General features: G+C 46.3%; 3 protein-coding genes and 1 pseudogene across 8 annotated transcripts in view; 1 reads left to right on the forward strand and 3 right to left on the reverse strand.

Annotated features, from left to right (window-relative positions):
• LOC122823367 (zinc finger protein 239-like) overlaps nucleotides 1-9,167 on the forward strand; it is a 29,649-nt gene extending 20,482 nt beyond the window's left edge. Inside the window, exons 3-4 of the transcript XR_006369324.1 lie at nucleotides 8,451-8,602; nucleotides 9,036-9,167. The gene's annotated coding sequence lies outside the window, so the exon portion shown is untranslated. The remainder of the gene's footprint in view (nucleotides 1-8,450; nucleotides 8,603-9,035) is intronic.
• The window catches only part of zdhhc1 (zinc finger DHHC-type containing 1), a 13,854-nt gene extending 65 nt beyond the window's left edge, over nucleotides 1-13,789 (reverse strand). The window contains exons 1-12 of one of the 6 annotated variants that reach the window (XM_044102855.1): nucleotides 13,307-13,732; nucleotides 12,246-12,312; nucleotides 11,837-12,051; nucleotides 10,825-11,000; nucleotides 10,264-10,365; nucleotides 9,642-9,766; nucleotides 9,407-9,562; nucleotides 9,228-9,340; nucleotides 9,063-9,160; nucleotides 8,421-8,514; nucleotides 8,170-8,254; nucleotides 1-2,001 (exon numbers count right to left, since the gene is read on the reverse strand). The exon at nucleotides 1-2,001 is cut by the window's left edge and continues 63 nt beyond it. In XM_044102855.1, the coding sequence (XP_043958790.1) occupies nucleotides 1,556-2,001; nucleotides 8,170-8,254; nucleotides 8,421-8,514; nucleotides 9,063-9,160; nucleotides 9,228-9,340; nucleotides 9,407-9,562; nucleotides 9,642-9,766; nucleotides 10,264-10,365; nucleotides 10,825-11,000; nucleotides 11,837-12,049 (1,608 nt within the window). In that variant the 5' untranslated portion in view covers nucleotides 12,050-12,051; nucleotides 12,246-12,312; nucleotides 13,307-13,732 and the 3' untranslated portion in view covers nucleotides 1-1,555. The other 5 variants (XM_044102849.1, XM_044102864.1, XM_044102874.1 and 2 more) reach the window with 5 other exon arrangements.
• Nucleotides 2,010-8,159, reverse strand: LOC122823362. Its single transcript, XM_044102898.1, has 6 exons — nucleotides 4,085-8,159; nucleotides 3,487-3,996; nucleotides 3,092-3,327; nucleotides 2,722-2,847; nucleotides 2,319-2,488; nucleotides 2,010-2,274 (listed from the first exon to the last, which is right to left on the reverse strand). The coding sequence occupies exons 1-5, from the start codon at nucleotides 4,309-4,311 to the stop codon at nucleotides 2,331-2,333; spliced, it is 1,257 nt and encodes a 418-aa protein (XP_043958833.1). The 5' UTR covers nucleotides 4,312-8,159; the 3' UTR covers nucleotides 2,010-2,274; nucleotides 2,319-2,330.
• Nucleotides 13,790-15,143: 1,354 nt separating the features above from the next.
• Nucleotides 15,144-18,297, reverse strand: LOC122820159 (annotated as a pseudogene).
• Nucleotides 18,298-18,357: the final 60 nt, after the last annotated feature.

Below are 18,357 nucleotides of genomic sequence, written 5' to 3' on the forward strand. Positions count from 1 at the left end.
TGCCTCATTCACTTAACAAACCGCAGCTTGGCTGTGTGTGTGTGTGTCACATTCTTCTCGCTGCCCCTCCATGATTGACGTTGTTTTGCTGTTGTTGTAGACTGGTTGCCAGAGCAACCGCTCCTCATCCAGGGAGGATGATGACATGCAGCAACACACACTGATGATATCAGCCTGTCAAAATAAAAGCCTGGGGCTTTAATGTGTGTGTGTGTGTGTGTGTGTGTGTGTATTAGATGAATTGTGGGCCCCATGAGGGGAAACGTTGGTTTGGGTTTTGGGGTCGGGGTGAAGTGAGTTTGGGTCAAAGGTTAAAAATGAAAGGAAAGACAGAGACAGGAACCAGCAGCAGGACGTGACGCGGTCCGGATCTGGTGGAGCCGGGTGTCCTGTGGTTCTGAGCAGAGTCAGAACCGGAGGTCTGGTTTTAATAAATGTCAGAATCTTTGGGTGTCAGGATGAAAAGTTCAGATCAGCTTTTAGATCCAAAAGTGAAGCTGAAACGGGTCGGTTCTGACGGTTCTGGTTCAGACAGAATTCTCTGAGCATTTGACACAAATTCTTCCTGAGGTTTTCGGTCATCGTGTTGTTGACCTTTGACCCCAGATGGCTCAGTTGGTGTGAAGGTGAAGCCCAGAGAGTTCTGACAGAACTTCCTGTGCCCTCCACTGAGGGGCGCCGCAGGACTCTGGACTCGAACCCCTGCTGTAATGCAGAAAGTTCTCTTTGTTCCTCACTTTGTTGGAAACCTCAGTGACCCCGCAGCCTGAGCGAGGCTGCAGGTCAGAGGTCAAAGGCCTTTCCATGATTGTTCCATGATTTCTGAAAGTTTTGCCTTTGTTAACGTTTAGGGTGTTCATGCAAATGTGTTCTGTAAAGTGAATCATATGAAAATCAGTCCAACCTTCACTGCTAAATTTTTTCTTTCACTAAACTTTCCATTAGTATTGTTGCATACAGCAATCCAGCTGGTTCGGTAAAAATGATTTATGTTTTTTGGTTGTGATGAAGAGGAATGTGTGACTGGATCATAGTTTATTGCAAACAGTGACATCACACAGGTGACTCCGCCCCTTTGCTACTCAGATTTAAAGGAGCAGTTCACACAGACAGATTCAGACTTCAGGTCAGAAGCAGGAGGATGAAGAGAAGAGGCCCAGCAGAGTAGAAACAACCTTTGACCTGGAAACCTCAGTGCTCTGGTTTCATTGAAGTGCAGTTCACAGTTTAGCCACTGGGTGTCGCCACACAGATGGTAATGAAACACTGAGCTGAAGTAATCGGATTGATTCACCAAATATATTGGTCGAGTCTGAGTTACCATGGAAACCAGGAGACAAGGTTGCTAAGGAAACCACAACAATAACATTTGACTCAGTAAATGTTATTGTGAAACCCGTTGAAATGCGGGTTTCAACTTACAATTCTAAAACTCAATGTTCCATGTTGGAAGTCATGTCCACCAATAAATACACACAACCTTTCACAATAAAAGTCCCTTTCCAACAGCGGCTGATGTTTCAGGTCAGAACTCGGTCCAGGAGGCTGGACATGGTCAGGATTCCAGAACCGGTCTGGACCCGATCTGCATCCAGCCGAGGACTTCGGCCATCTCGCCGCTTGCGCGGCTGACAAACACGGACGGTGGCTGCGTTGACGCCATCTCAAACCTCAGCTGTGCCGTGGTTCTGTTCCCTCGAGAGGACGGGTTCTTTTTCCTGGTCTTGTGGAGTGCCGGAGTGGGCAGGTCCGGCAGGGGGCTGCGGGTCCCTTGGGTCAGACGGCTGTCCGGCCGGCAAGACGCCCCGGCAGCATCTCTGGAGGACGAGGAGCCCAGCTTGGCCAGCGCCACCGGAATTTCCTCCAGGGACTCGGCAGAGTCCGAATGGTACTCAGCCGGGGGGGCGGCAGCCTGGATGGGGCCCGGGGCCGGAGCTTGTCCTGGGGGTGCCCTCAGAGGGAATGCTGGGAAAGGCAGCCACTGACCCTGGGAGGACTCTGCTGGAGAATAAAAGGACAATGGGATCAGAGGTCAGGAACACAACTTTAGATGAACTCATCAGTAGATATCAGGGTCATCTTCAGCCACGAAACTTAAATTCAACTACGTTTTGTTCTTCAAAGCTTTTCTGAACTTAGTAATACAGGGGTTCCCAACGCGCCCAAGCAATTGGACCGCAAATGCAAGGCAGTCCGCTTGCTCCAGCAGAGTGTTACTACGGAATGTTGGAACCCTGTTAGAACCTTGTTGAAACCTTAGAACCCTGTTAGAACCTTGTTGGAACTCTGTTAGAACCTTGTTGGAACTCTGTTGGAACCTTGTTGAAACCTTAGAACTCTGTTGGAACCTTGTTGGAACCCTGTTGGAACTCTGTTGGAACCCTGTTAGAACCTTGTTGGAACTCTGTTAGAACCTTGTTGGAACCCTGTTGGAATCCTGTTGGAACTCTGTTGGAACCTTGTTGAAACCTTAGAACCCTGTTGGAACCTTGTTGAAACCTTAGAACTCTGTTGGAACCTTGTTGGAACCCTGTTGGAACTCTGTTGGAACCCTGTTGGAACCTTGTTGGAACCCTGTTGGAACCCTGTTGGAACTCTGTTGGAACCTTGTTGAAACCTTAGAACACTGTTGGAACCTTGTTGAAACCTTAGAACCCTGTTGGAACCCTGTTGGAACCCTGTTGGAACTCTGTTGGAACCCTGTTAGAACTCTGTTGGAACCCTGTTGGAACTCTGTTGGAACTCTGTTGGAACCTTGTTGAAACCTTAGAACCCTGTTGGAACCCTGTTGGAATCCTGTTGGAACTCTGTTGGAACCTTGTTGAAACCTTAGAACCCTGTTGGAACCTTGTTGAAACCTTAGAACTCTGTTGGAACCTTGTTGGAACCCTGTTGGAACTCTGTTGGAACTCTGTTGGAACCCTGTTGGAACCTTGTTGGAACCCTGTTGGAACCCTGTTGGAACTCTGTTGGAACCTTGTTGAAACCTTAGAACACTGTTGGAACCTTGTTGAAACCTTAGAACCCTGTTGGAACCCTGTTGGAACCCTGTTGGAACTCTGTTGGAACCCTGTTAGAACTCTGGTGGAACCCTGTTGGAACTCTGTTGGAACTCTGTTGGAACCTTGTTGAAACCTTAGAACCCTGTTGGAACCCTGTTGGAACCCTGTTGGAACCCTGTTGGAACTCTGTTGGAACCCTGTTAGAACTCTGGTGGAACCCTGTTGGAACTCTGTTGGAACTCTGTTGGAACCTTGTTGAAACCTTAGAACCCTGTTGGAACCCTGTTGGAACCCTGTTGGAACTCTGTTGGAACCCTGTTGGAACCTTGTTGGAACCCTGTTGGAACTCTGTTGGAACCCTGTTGGAACCCTGTTGAAACCTTAGAACCCTGTTGTAACCTTGTTGAAACCTTAGAACCCTGTTGGAACCCTGTTGGAACTCTGTTGGAACCCTGTTGGAACTCTGTTGGAACCCTGTTGTAACCTTGTTGAAACCTTAGAACCCTGTTGAAACCCTGTTGAAACCTTAGAACCCTGTTGGAACCCTGTTGAAACCTTAGAACCCTGTTGGAACCCTGTTGAAACCTTAGAACCCTGTTGTAACCTTGTTGAAACCTTAGAACTCTGTTGGAACCTTGTTGGAACTCTGTTGGAACTCTGTTGGAACCCTGTTGGAACCCTGTTGGAACTCTGTTGGAACCCTGTTGGAATCCTGTTGGAACCCTGTTGGAACTCTGTTGGAACTCTGTTGGAATCCTGTTGGAACCCTGTTGGAACTCTGTTGGAACTCTGTTGGAACTCTGTTGGAACCCTGTTGGAACTCTGTTGGAACCCTGTTGGAACTCTGTTGGAACCCTGTTGGAACCCTGTTGGAACTCTGTTGGAACCCTGTTGGAACCCTGTTGGAACCCTGTTGGAACCCTGTTGGAACTCTGTTGGAACCCTGTTGGAACTCTGTTGGAACCTTGTTGAAACCTTAGAACTCTGTTGGAACCTTGTTGGAACCCTGTTGGAACTCTGTTGGAACCCTGTTGGAACCCTGTTGGAACTCTGTTGGAACCCTGTTGGAACTCTGTTGAAACCTTGTTGAAACCTTAGAACTCTGTTGGAACCCTGTTGGAACCTTGTTGGAACCCTGTTGGAACTCTGTTGGAACCTTGTTGGAACCCTGTTGGAACTCTGTTGGAACTCTGTTGGAACCCTGAAGAGGATCCTTGCCTCTTCTAAAATCCACCACCTTCTCTTTGCTCTTCTTCACGTTGATGCAGAGGTTATTTTCTCTGCACCAGGTGTTCCACCTCCTCTGCATTTGGACTCATCGCTGTTCATGAAGAATCCCATTACTACTGTGTCGTCAGCAAACTTCACTATATGACAGCTGGGGTGTCTTGCCAAGCGGTCATACGTCAGCAGAGTGAAGAGAATGGGGCTCAGCACGAGCCAGTGCTGAGGATGATGGAGAAAGAGATGGTGTTGTGGATCATGACAGTCTGAGGTCTGATGGATGCAAGAATCCCTGTTCTCCAGGTGGGTGAGGGCTGTGTGGCGTCAGCAGTGGATCTGTTCTTCCTACAGGCATACTGATGTGGGTCCACAGGGATGTTAATGGAGTCCTTGATGTGGTTCATGACTAGCCTTTCGAAGCTCTTCATGACTACCGATGTTAAGGCTGTAGGCCGGTAGTCATTCAGGCTCGTCACTGTGGAGGACTTGAGGACAGGGACAATAGAGGCGGTCTTTAAGAAGGTCGGCACAGATGACAGTGATAGTGAGGTGTTGAAGATGTGCGCCGACACTTCAGACAGCTGATGTGCTCAGACCCTCAGTACTCGCCCTGGCATGTTGTCGGGGCCTGCAGCTTTACGGGGGCTGATTTCCTGGAGGGACGTCTTCACATTTTCTATGGTCACACAGAGAGGCGTGTCACCAGGTGATGGTATTAGACTGGTGCTGAGGGAGATAGTAGGATTCTCGAAGCGGGCGTAGAACTTAAGTACATCTGGCGGTGAGGGGTCCCTTGGGCATCGTGCACCCCTGATGTTGTGGTTAGTGATGTACTTGATGGCCCTTCCACATCCACCGGGGGTCATTGGTGCTGAAGTGACCTTGAATTTTCTGGACGTATGCGCCGTTGGCCCTCACAATGCCTGCAGCCAATTCTTTCCTCACTTCTCAGAGTGCTGATGCCTTCCTGTCCTGAACGCAGCGTCCATAGCTTTCAGCTGAGCGCTCACCTCAGCACTCATCAGCGGATGATATGATGGCACCAGCAGGACGGAGATGTGGTCGAAGAGGCAAAGAGGGGGGCGAGGAAGAACTCTGAATATTAGTGTATACACAGTCCAGAGTGTTGTCTCCACATGTAGGAAAAGTGGCATGCTGGTAAAAACCGGGCAGAGTGTTTGTTTCATGGGATTGTAGTCCCCTGCAACTGTGTCAAATGCCTCTGGGTGCTTCATCTGCATTGAGCTAATGCTGTCATTCATACAGGTTCTTCGAGGCTTTGTGATCATTAGCACTCAGTGGGGTGGGTCGCTTCAGAGCAGCAGCTTTTTACAGTCCACAGTTTGTACACCAACCTTCATTCACGTACATACAGAGACCTCTTCCCCATGTTTTTCCCGATCCTTGGTCGTGGTCCACTCAGAATAAGTGAAGACAGTTGATCTGGAAAGCTGAGTCTGGCATGTTGCTGTTAAGCCAGGTTTCCGTTAGGCAAAGAACAGCACAGTTCTTCATCTCTGCAGAAACACTCAACCTCAGATGTAACCAGTGAGTGCACATTGCCCAAGAACGAGAGTCGTAATTGATGGCTTCCTAGCTTTATAGATAGTAAAATAGGGCTTAATCTCAGGAGCTAGAAAGGCCAATGCACCTCTGTACGCCACCATAGCAACAACAAAACAAATTCAACAATGTCCTTCGTTCCACCAGTTACAAGCATTTCAACCATGTCCAGCTAGTTTGTCAACTTTCCACCACTAGGTGGCACAGTAAAACTACTGATCGGACTTTTGTCGAACTTTCCAGTACCACCACACAATCCTAGTGGTATGTCAGCCTTCATTGAGTAAGAATCTGTGTTGCTTTGTTTAAATAACAGCAAATCAAACTTTGACACTGAGTGCTCTTAATGCTTACTGTTGTTTTATGCATGTATAATTCAACAGACCAGCATTGACAAAATTCAGCATAAATGACAAGCAAGTTTAGTCATTTGGTAAATTTTCAGATTACCACATTTTGGACACCTTTTGAATTTTTTGAACATACAAAAATTCATAGAACAAAGGACAATCACGCTGCCTCCGAAGTGTAGTCGTCCCATCTGGCCACTTGATGGAGCCAAATGCACATTTTCATGGCTAGCAACATTTGCGTAGTACTCAAATCCTGCTTGCTTAGTGATGCAAGACACAGTTTAGCTGACTGTGGACCTTAATAAGGGACGCTGGTTCACAGTACATTTATTTTCAGGATTCCTGCATTTGAAACCCATCAGGGCCAAAAACCGTCCTGAAAAACGGTGAGTAGTTTGACACAGGCAGAGCGCCGGCATGAAGCATGCAGGGGGGTTCACGAGATGCCAGAAGAGCAAGAAACTCATCATAACTGCTTCCAGTTCTCGCTGTAATTATTATTATAACCATCATTATTATTATTATCATTATAATTATAAACCTGCTAGTAAAGCTTACAACAATATCTTCCATTATTTTTTGAAACAAAAGAAAATAACTTTTCATTAAAACAACATGGAATATGGGGACATGGAAAGGTGTTTATATTATTCCAGATATTAACACAGTGATAAATGTTTTGTAATTTTTATGATCAGCACAGGACTCATTTGAGCAAAGACGTTATGTCTCTCAGATTAAAGCATTGCCTTCAGTCTCCTTACTTCTGGTAGAGAGATGAAGCTATTGGTGGATCTGGAAGAGCAACTGAAGTTCCCCGTTGTTGTGTCTGAGGTCATCAAGCCAACTGTGCTGCTGGAGATGACAGTCCCATGGGAAGTTTGAACAAGAGCCTCAGAAAAGGTTCTCCAAGAACTCATGGCTGATCAGTGACTGCAAGCAGGCAGGTTGGAGAGCAACTTGCTTCACATATGAGGTTAGTTGCAGAGGTTTTACGGCTCACTCTTTGGCCAGAGCCTTGAGTAGTCTTGGCATCGAGGGAGAACGCAAGAGGAGAGCCACCCATTGCACCGCTGAAGCAGCAGAGATGGCCTCAAGATGGTTGTGGCTTAAAAGAGGAGAACTGTGGAGTCAGTGTAGCTAATTAGCCATCTGGACCCAAACAGGGACTGAACATCCCTGGATGGGTCACCTGGAAGAGGGTGTGTGAAGATAAAAGACCCAAAACACGCACTGATGCCAGGATCATCACTGATGACGCGTGCAGATGCATCAGTGGACGTACTGGATGTCAGTGGCAGCCACAAAAGACTGGATGACAACATGACTAGTGTAGCGACTACTGGAGTCAGAGACAGAGACGGCTGCCCAATAAAGCTACGACTGACTCAACAGAAAGTATTATCACAGGGTGCACCGTCTCTGTGACTCTGATCTCCCTGGCCATGAATACCCCCATCAAGTCTGCGGAGCCACAGTGTAGACCTGAAGGTGGCCAAAGCTGGTGTCCAGCTGAGGATGAACAGGAAGTGGAGGGCAGAGGAAGGACAGAGCCGCGCTAGGATCTCTTCTGGCTCCTCAGATGGACACAGAGGGAAGGAGAGACACCGCCATATCCAAGAGGAGGATATAGAGTGTGGAGCAGTTAAGATCATGCAAGACGGTCGGAGGCAACAGGGTGCGTGGGAGACCCACTTCTGCACGCTTTCTATTCTTAATGGAAAAAGCCTTGGCTCTACAGGAAGTCGACGGGTTAACTTTGCTGCAGAAATGATCGTCTGGCTGATTTTATAATCAAAGTTCGATTTCAAAACAGCACCTCTACAAATAGTGAACAATCAGATGTTCATTGAATGCATCAGAAGTCCCACTGATTTCTCTCTCAGAGAATGGACCAGCAGCTAGGTCTTCATCATCCAGACCCGAGCAGCCGACGGCCGCGCCCCACGCTGGAGCTAACTCGCTTTACAGAGCTAGCTCCAGAGCCTGCGGGTCGGCCGGTAGCAGAGAGACAGGCGAGCTCATACCTGGGGGCGGAGCTACAGGTGGGCAGTGCTCTCTGGTCACCTCCGCTGGAACCTGACAGCCCTTCTTCTTCTTCTTCTTCTTCTTCTGTGGTATAAAAGAGATAAACATGGAAAAGTGACTGAACAGAACCAGAATCGTAAAGAGCCGGCCAAACGGAGCAGGATGAAAACGCTTCATAAACAACATGGTTCAAAGTTGAGATGAGATGAAACTACTGTTTGGGTTGTCATGATGGTGTGTGTGTGCTGACCTGTGTGTGTCGGTGTGTGTGTGCCTTCAGCTCTGTGGAGGCAGTGGGCGGCGCCTCCTCGTCATGGACCCTCCCTCTACCATTGGCCAGGAAACTGAAACAGAGAGGGGAGCAGGGTGACGGTGCAGTTCCTGCTGTGACCACCAGGGAGCAGATTTGATCTGTTTTTTCCACATTTCTTGGTAAATTTCTGAGGATTTTAAGGTTGCAGGTTGTAGGTGAGATTCAAAGACTGTATTCCAATCAGAGTAGTATAACTTCAACATGTTACATATTAATACATTAAGTTTTAATTGATCAAGTGTAAAAAGGACTTGGGAGAAAATCAACTCAAGTATGGAGTAACTAATTATAACACATAATTTAATATTTTAAAGTCATGTCATCAGATATGTCTGTAAAAATTCTGGTATTTTAAAGACTAATACCAAGATATTTATTTTCGTCCACCACAACAATTTAGCTGCCCTCAATATTTGCTGTGTTGATTTTGGTGACTCGGTGTCGATGTGTGTCGAACAAATCGCGTCTCGTATCGATTCAATACGGGACGATTCCCTACAACACACACTCCCTCAGCTCAAACACACAGCACACTCTCTGTTTGCTTCCCAGGACCCCTGCTCTGGGTTTGGACGTTACCTGGGGACCGGATCGGAACCAGCACAGGTGCCCGCCTGTTCCTGCTGGACGTCCAGCTGGGGGTTGGTGTAACCCAGCGTCCCTGAGTAGTTCACATCCTGCGGGGACAGCAGAGGCGTCAGGACGCAGCGGCGGGTTGGGCCGTTCAGCTGAGCGGTTTGTTACCTGGACGACGGACGGGCGTCTACTCTGCTTAGCTGCGGCCGTCTTCAGGTCTCTGCTGTCCAGGCGGTGGCGCTGTCGCACGATGTACTCATAGGTGCTGAGTCTGTTCCACACTGAGGAGACACGGGTGAGCCAGAGCGGCCGGCGGGGGACGCAGGTGAGACAGGTGAGGCTCTTACTCAGGTAGATGTGGAAGCAGAGCAGGTGGCAGAGAAGCCCCGATGACAGCAGGCCCATTGCCATGGTAACGGCAGCCAGAACAGGGATGACGGCGGCCGCTGACCTGAGAGGAGCCACTGGGAGGAAGACGAACCACACACCCGTCTGATTCTGGACTGTGGACACAACAAACACATTCCATCTCACACTCCAAGCTACAAGCCTTGTTCCACAGGGTCAGAGGTCAAGTCTTACCCAGGAAGTGTTTGTCGGTGCGCAGGTTGGACGGGTCCCTAAAGAACTCAACGAAGACGTAGGAGGCAAAGACCAGAACCAGGGACACGCCCAGCAGAGCGGAGACAACGCTGTGGAGGAACAACCTGCAGGACAGGGGGACACGTGAGGACACACGTCCTGCCCCGCCCCACTGCAGTGGATCAGCCAATCAGAAGTCACAAAGAGGACAGCAGCACAAGTGTGACCAACGTGGCGTCCAGATGGAGCAGTGAGGAACCCGGTCATGACGCAGCAGAACTCTGATTCCCTCAACAAGCTGCTGCATCTCAATAAGTGAGAATATTATACAATACTAAACATCATATTCATTTTTTCAACTCTACCTTCTGTTAATTATGATGATTTTTTGCTTCCAACCAATGAAAACGTCAGACCAATAAAAACCATTTTAAGACCCAAATCTCCCAGCAGTAGAGCTGGTTTCTGTCAACAGTTTGGATCTTATTCAGCTTTTCATTTACTGACATGTAGCTGCGCTTCAGACTGACAGGACTTGGTGTTCCTCGTGTTTCCCTCCTCATGTTTTCCCCCGCAGAGCCTCCAACCCACCAGCTGACATGAGGAAACAGGAAGTACTCACTTGTAGTTCCTGCTGCCCACACAGTTGTTGAGCCAGCGGCAGTGGTGGTCGAAGTTAGCAACACACTTGTTACAGGCACTGCAGTGCTTCGACTTGGGTCCCCTGAAACAACACACACTCCAAGTGAAGTAAAATACTACAATACCCAGAATGCAATGCAGCATGCTAGGTTAAATCTGTTTCAGATGTTGGATGAGCAGCAGAGGGTCATGGGAGGTTTCCAGTCCCAAGAGACATCTGACTGACCTGGATTCAGCTCCCATTTTGCTCCACCTCACAGGCACTTAATGCTACGTGTTGCCCCGGCCCCAGGGGCCCCAGGGGCCCGGTTGGAAGGAGACAGAAACAGCAGCTCTGTCCTCCATGTTTTACTGATCATGGAGGTTTTATGAAGCTGTGTTTTCTGAGCAGAAGCTGCTCATGTGAGTCGGAGCTGAACCGGCTGTGTTTGCACTGATCGCCCTGCGGGGGGCACTCCCACCTCCTGAGGCCGATTTAATGACTCCCTAAGAGGCGGCGCGGGTAAACACGCCTGCAGCGGTTTGTGAGGTTGTTACTCACACATCCACCTGGCACAGGTAGCAGTGGCAGTTCTCGATGACGTGTGCGTGTTTGGATCGGTCGAAGGCGGGGACCGGCCCTCTGTCGTTCCTCATCCTCACGTTGAGGTCGGCCGGGTCGATGGACACGGCCAGGACGTGGACGCACAGGTGGGACACAAACAGGATGCCGGTGCACTGAGCGGCAGTTAGGGATCAGCAACAGGTGGAGACTAGGAGACACCTGAAGACCCGGAGCCGGACTCGGCCACAGCAGCTGAGGCGCTCTGTCCCGCCTGCAGCTGTTGTTGCGTTTCTGTTACTAATGTTTGAAAATCTTTGTCAATATTCTGCAGATGTCAAAAAAACTATTTCTGATTTTTTAGTGCTTCCATTAAAGAAGAAAGGACATTAATAACTTTGTTCACTAGTTAAAAACCATGCAGCGATGGATGTAAACATTTACATGACATAATAATCCAGCCGCTCGTGTTCATCGTCATCAGCCAATCAGAGGAGATGTTGGAGCAACAAGCCCCACCCACTTAAGAGCGGCAACGGTTGGGAAAACTCAGAATTTCCAGAAGTTATGAATTCAACAAAATGAATTGACATAAAGAAGAAAAGCCGAAAACCAACATCATCCTCCTGCCACTTCCTGTCGTCGTCTTCTGCGTTTCCGCCAGTAGTAACATCCGGCTGTTGATCATCTGACTCGGATGAAGCGATTAAAATGTTTCCATTGCAGTTTTGCAACCAGAGTGTTTTCAAAATTGTTGTTTCCATTGAGCAGGTTGATTTTCATACATTTGGTGTGATTCTGTGGACAACGGAAACACAGCTGCAAACTCCGGATCTCCTCTGGAGGATCAGGAGTTCTGTTCAACTGAGACTAGAACTGAACGACTGGATCAGAAACACCAACATCCGACCCGCTAAACCGGGCCCTATCTGCTCAACGGACCACAATCTCAACAAGAGGCACAGCGTGATGAGGTCTGACCTCTGACCCCGGCAGGTAGCAGGAAGGATACGATGTAGCCCGCGGGGACCCAGTGCGGCGGCAGCAGCGGGACGAACACGCCGAAGCCGGTGACAGCGAAGTAGACGTAGAGCAGCCAGGCCAGCAGCTGGAAAGGGTGAGGCGGCCAGGTCCAGCCGTTGGTCCGCGAGCAGAGCGGCACCTCGGAGCGCCGGGGGTCAGGGGTCGGCGCCGTGCGATTCGGGTTCCTGCCACACACCTCCATCCCTGAGGGGGGGCATCATCACTCTGAAGCTTCACCCAGAACCAGAGTCACTAGATACGTTCTGGGATCACTGGTCTCTTTACTCCAAACTGGTCCAACTGGTCAGTTGTCCACATCTGGACCTCAGACGATTGTTGGAATAATCACCAATAACTATAAAAACTGATCAATAAATAGCAACATTTAAGATAAAAACCTGTTTCTGAAAATCTGTTCCAACAGAACCGGCCAGGTCCGGGTTTTAGCTTCACCTGGTCCACAGCCTAAAAAATAACTTCCAATTAATCACCTTTAGCATCCAGCTATTGATCAGCTAATCAATATTTCATCAGCCAATCAGCTCTACTCTGTACTGATGTTCAGCTTTTCTCATGTTCATGTTAGAAGGATTTTTAGATTCTTTGCTACAGACAATCCACTTTTAGATTTAAAAAAGGAATTATTTGTTCATTTGCATTTTAACGTATTTTATGCATAAAATTAATGGTTAAAGCTGCAGGCCAGTCTACTTCCTTCACTAGTCACAGACAGCTGGCCTGGCAGCATCATGCTGAGGGTTTTCCACATCAGACTTCCACATCCAGGTTCAGGTTCTGCTGGAGGTTTCCTGCTAAAACACAGTGGTACTCTCCACTGTCGCCACATGCTTGGTGATTCCTGCTGGGCTGGGTTTAGATATTATAATCAACTGACTCAGATTGTTCTGATAATAATTAGAACCGAACTGGACCTGAATGAGACCAGTGTTCCACTAGAAGCTGACAGGACATGAACATAAAGGAAAGTTCCCTTAAGATGATGTCAGGATAAATAATCTGTACTGAACTGATTTACAGTTAGAAACATATTTCCTAGGAAGCAGCTGGTGTTATTTTAATACATTTTTTAGCCTGGAATCTTTCACTGTTTTCAAAGTTAAATCATTAAACAGGACATAAAAATATCCCGACAGAAATGATCAGTTCAATCTTGATCATCATTGATTCAGTGAAGCGGGTCCATCTGACTTGAGATGCTTCCTCTAGATCAGTGGAGCCCAAAGTGGCCCCTGAGGGCCTCCTGCATGATTTAGTCTCTCCCTGGTTTAACGCACCTGGATCCAATGATGGCTCGTTAGAAGGACTAAGAAGAACATTAACCTGCTGTTGGTACCACCAGGGAGGGAACTAAAACATGCAGGATGCAATCGGCCCTCTAGGACCGACTTTGGGGACCCCTATTCTAGTCGAACCGAGCCCGGTCCTGGAGGCAGCTCACCTGGCTAACACGACTGGTCGGGTCTGGGTTTCAGGTTCGGTCCGCGGCGCTTCATCTCATCCCACATCCCTGGGTCGGTCTCCGAAAGGAGACGGGCTGCTGTCCTAAAGAATCAAGTCAGAACCAGGCCAGACGGTCCCAGCCCGGCGGCTAGCTCAGCTCCATCCCCGCAGCAGAGCCCACAGTCCGGGAGAGGTAACGAGGTCTAGCCCGTTCTGTGGTCCCGTGCTAACTGGCTAACTAACCCGCCGGACTGCTCGCCCACTCCGGCCACAGAAGCGTCAGCCTCGGCAGAGATCCAAACCGCTGCCGGAAATATAAATTTTTTTTAATCAGAAATCAGTAAAAAATAAAATATATAAATAAATAGATAGACAGATAGATATATGTGTTGTAGAAGCTGCGCCTCGGTCCGCTGTTCCGCTAGCTCACCGTCACGTAGTCTTGTACGCCGTTTCCTTGGAAACGCTACAAATCTGCTCCTATTGGTCAACGTCAGCCAGGACCTGCCTAGCGACGTATGACGCATCGGGGTGATAAACTCTGGATTACGGTCTTAATACAGATGTCGGGGGCTCGATGTCGGGGGTTCGATTCCCGTCCTGAGCTTGTATTTATATTTGTTATAATAAATTGAAATTAAAATAATAACAGAAAATAATAGAATATAGAGGATAGCATCAGTCAATGGGTCATACAGAAAATAAAAAAAACTGAAATTAGAGAATAAACGGATTGTTTTTATTGTTTCACTTTTTAAACAAGACAGAAAATGAAAATATTTCCTCAGATCAACAAGGAGCTGTATTTTTGAATTTGCATTTTTGAATAAAATGCTTCGTTCAAAAATAGATTAGATTTATTTTTTTAAATTCTTAACATTTTTTAATTCAATCCCAAAGAGAAATGAAAGAATATTGAATTGATATCAATCAATCAAATTTTATTAGTATAGCACATTTCAGCATCAAGGCATTTCAAAGTGCTTTACATCAAATCAAACACAGAAACATAAAACAACATAGAATCAATAATCAAAACAACATTAATTCAGGTTTCATCAATAAATTTATAATTGATTACGTTTCAAATAAAATCCTAACCAGGTTGGTTTTTAGTCCAGATTTAAAGGAAGTCAGTGTTTCAGCTGTTTTACAGTTTTCTGGAAGTTTGTTCCAGATTTGTGGTGCATAGATGCTGAATGCTGCTTCTCCTCGTTTGGTTCTGGTTCTGGGGATGCAGAGCAGAACCAGAACCAGAACCTGAGAGGTTCTGGAAGGTTGATACAACAGCAGCAGATCTTTAATGTATTGTGGTGATAAACCATTCAGTGATTTATAAACTAACAACAGTATTTTAAAGTCTATTCTTTGAGCTACAGGGAGCCAGTGGAGAGACTTTAAAACTGGTGTTATGTGCTCTATCTTCCTGGTTTTAGTCAGAACTGCAGCAGCAGCATTCTGGATCAGCTGCAGCTGTTTGATTGGTTTGTTGGACAGACCTGTGAAGACACCGTTACAATAATCAATACGACTGAAGATAAATGCATGGATGAGTTTCTGTAGATCTGGCTGAGACAGATCTAGAGAAACTCATCCATGATACACAACACATTCTCTCAATGTCAAACCAAATTCTTTTTTATATGTCCTGCACTCGAGCATTTAGTGCTAATTTTTTATTATTTCAAACTCCTTCCGTTTTTATCTGTTTTTCTGTATTTTAACCCCTTTAGTGCAACACTAGTAAGATCACTGTTTCTTTTAACTAAAGAACACAACAGTTTTCACAATGATCATTTTTATTATTTGTTCAAAGTCAAGTAAAAATTTATTCCACTTTTCTCCCTTAGGGACACAGAAAATGATGTCTATTAACTCAGTTAAATTTAACAAAGCAACTGCTCCTTATCTGGAAAAAAGTCTGAAAAGTAGTTTATTAAAACCATTAATGTGAATATGTTTGATTGGTTATTGATTGGTTTCTGATTTATATCTGAAATGTTTAGGAACTTTTGTTCTGCCACCTCTGTGGTTTCTAGATTTTGTTGTTGCTTTTCTATTTCTCTGTGTCCTTCCAGCAGTGGGATCAAGAGCGACGAGTTCCTCTGGCTTCTGCAGCTCATCCTGATTATTGCTGAGGTCCAGGTTCGCCTGCAGACCCATCCTGCTTCCTCAATGCGTGTGGCATCAGCGTCTTCTTCAGAAAGTGTTTCTGTAGGAAGTGGTTCTTGGCGCTGATTGGACAGTAGTCGTACAGGAAGTACATGAGGCCGCGGCCGGAAAAGTAGCACGGCTGCGGCGACAGCAGCATGTGGACGATGGCGTCCACCACGGGGCTGAGGTCTGGGTTGGCGTGCTCAGCAAAGTTCTGGAACAGGTTCTTGGTCTTGACGATGTAGTCCTCGCCGTATTCCTCCATTAGCGCTGGAGGCAGACTCTGGAGGAGCTGCTGGTGCTGCTGCTCCCAGTAGGCGTTGTTGCTGGAGATAGTGTGGTTGTTAGCATTAGCTCACTGTTAGTTGTAAGCATTATTTCAGTGTTGGTTGTTTGCGTTAGCTTAGTATTGGTTTTTAGCATTAGCTTAGTATTGGTTGTTAGCATTAGCTCTGTTTTAGTTGTTAGCATTCAGTTGGTGTCATTTGTTAGCATTAGCTCAGTATTAGTTGTTAGCACTAGCTCAGTATTAGTCGTTAGCATTAGCTCAGTATTCTCAGTATTAGTTGTTAGCATTCAGTTGGTGTCATTTGTTAGCATTAGGTTAGTATAAGTTGTTAGCACTAGCTCAGTATTAGTCGTTAGCATTAGCTCAGTATTAGTTGTTAGCATTAGCTCAGTATTCTCAGTATTAGTTGTTAGCACTAGCTCAGTATTAGTCGTTAGCATTAGCTCAGTATTAGTTGTTAGCATTAGCTCAGTATTCTCAGTATTAGTCGTTAGCATTAGCTCAGTATTAGTTGTTAGCATTAGCTCAGTATTAGTCGTTAGCATTAGCTCAGTATTAGTTGTTAGCATTAACTCAGTATTAGTCGTTAGCATTAGCTCAGTATTAGTTGTTAGCATTAGCTCAGTATTAGTTGTTAGCATTAGCTCAGTATTAGTTGTTAGCATTAGCTCAGTATTAGTCGTTAGCATTAGCTCAGTATTAGTTGTTAGCATTAGCTCAGTATTAGTCGTTAGCATTAGCTCAGTATTAGTTGTTAGCATTAGCTCAGTATTAGTCGTTAGCATTAGCTCAGTATTAGTCGTTAGCATTAGCTCAGTATTAGTTGTTAGCATTAGCTCAGTATTAGTCGTTAGCATTAGCTCAGTATTAGTCGTTAGCATTAGCTCAGTATTAGTTGTTAGCATTAGCTCAGTATTAGTCGTTAGCATTAGCTCAGTATTAGGCCCGCTCTCTCTGCTCTGCTGTTATTTTGTCTGCTATGTTTAAGGTTTTGTCTGATAACTGTGTTATGGTAACAGATCCAATATCTGTGTCATTCCTTAGACACTGGAAGTAAAGGACGCCTGCAAACCGTGAAGTTTAACAAAAAATCTTTATCTGTAAAAAATAGCAAAAAATGCTAATACAAAACTGACAATACATCAGTTTTCAATTCTTCTTTTTCTTTTCCCAAAACATACACAGATTACACTAAATACACAGCTTACACGGTCAAAAACTGTATTGCTTCATGTCTAGGTAATTCGTCAATATTTAATACAATATATGGCTTGACAGGAAGCAAGCCTTTCAAAATAAAACTAAATTTCACAATAAAAATAGTCTGAACAATTATCAGCCTTCTTACTAAATATACTAAAATAAAAAACAAACCATCATACAAATAACTTAAATATTTCCTATTTATGGCTCTAACAGATTGAAAACTTCCAATACATAAACATCCATATATCAGTGATGTTAGCATCTCTAGTTTGTCTGGTTCTTTAAAGTCTTCCTACACACAATTATGTTTTTAGCACTAGCGTAGCTCTTATTGGTGTGAAAACACATTTAGGACGTCTCGATTTGCCATTTGATGCTCTGATCAAGTCTTATAACCTTTGACCAAAAATGGAACTATATGTACTTAAAATAGATTTCAACACAAAAAAAAATCGGTAGTGATGCCGCTTCACCGATTCAAATAAAATATTTTTTATGGTTGTCTTGTATTAATGGCTTCATACCAGATTTTGAAGATGGATTCTAAATGGTCGATCAGGACATGCACTCACATGGCTGCGTGCTGAAAACCCTCTGTATCTGCTTTAGCTACCGGTTCTCATCCAATGGGGAGAGATATAGCAGGAACATATTAGCAATGCTGCGTTCTCTAAATCGACCTGAAATCCAAACTAAAACACAAAACAGACAGAAACACTGATCTAAGGAAATGAGTCCCTGCAGCTGCCCCTTGCAGGTGAGGCCATGTCGGCGTCTGGGGGCGGGGCTTACCTGTCTTATATGAGGACGGCAGGATGGTGCTCACTTTGACCCCCCAGGGAACCAGCTCATGCCTCAGGGTTTCAGTGAACAGGTTCAGCGCCGCCTTAGACGCGCCGTACGCCGCCAAGCAGGGGAACGGCTGGTCACCTGGAAGACGAGGTCGGAGCGTCACTCTGATGTCACACACAGACTGACCAAGGAGGTGCCTGCTCTGCCCACCGTCGGCCCCCAGTGAGTCAGCGCAGAGCTGGACTTTAATGGCTTAATGTCACAAAAACACAGTTTGCTCAACTTGTTGTCCAGGATGGAAAATATCTGGCCTGAAGATCTGTGATTGATTAGTTTTGGCTCCCAGACAGTTTGAGTTGGAGTGGCTCAGTCTGTTTGCTTTGGCAGGTGGCTGATTCTGGAGCGGTTCAGAGTCCTGCCAAAGTATTTACACCCCATGAACTCTTTCACTCTCTGTCACTTTGCAGCCAAATGGAGAGAGGCCCTTGGAGAACCTCCCACAGGGCTCCCCGAGGGACACGGCCAAGGGCCAGGTTGTAGTCGTCCATCGTGTTCCAGGCATCGCTTCACTCTCTCTCTGCTGAACACACTCCTCTCTCTCTGACAGT

The sequence above is a fragment of the Gambusia affinis genome, linkage group LG02 (genome assembly GCF_019740435.1).
Source record: "Gambusia affinis linkage group LG02, SWU_Gaff_1.0, whole genome shotgun sequence".
In the NCBI taxonomy this organism is placed as follows: Eukaryota; Metazoa; Chordata; class Actinopteri; order Cyprinodontiformes; family Poeciliidae; genus Gambusia; species Gambusia affinis.

What these genes read in the sequence shown, in the direction of transcription:
- LOC122823362 (XM_044102898.1), bottom strand. Translation starts at nt 4,311, where the DNA reads ATGCAGAGGAGGTGGAACACCTGGTGCAGAGAAAATAACCTCTGCATC. An exon ending in GGTTCTAAGGTTTCAACAAG is followed by an intron (nt 3,328 to 3,486) that starts GTTACAACAGGG and finishes GGTTCCAACAAG; the next exon opens with GTTCCAACAGGGTTCCAACA. An exon ending in TCCAACAGAGTTCCAACAGG is followed by an intron (nt 2,489 to 2,721) that starts GTTCCAACAGAG and finishes GGTTTCAACAAG; the next exon opens with GTTCCAACAGGGTTCTAAGG.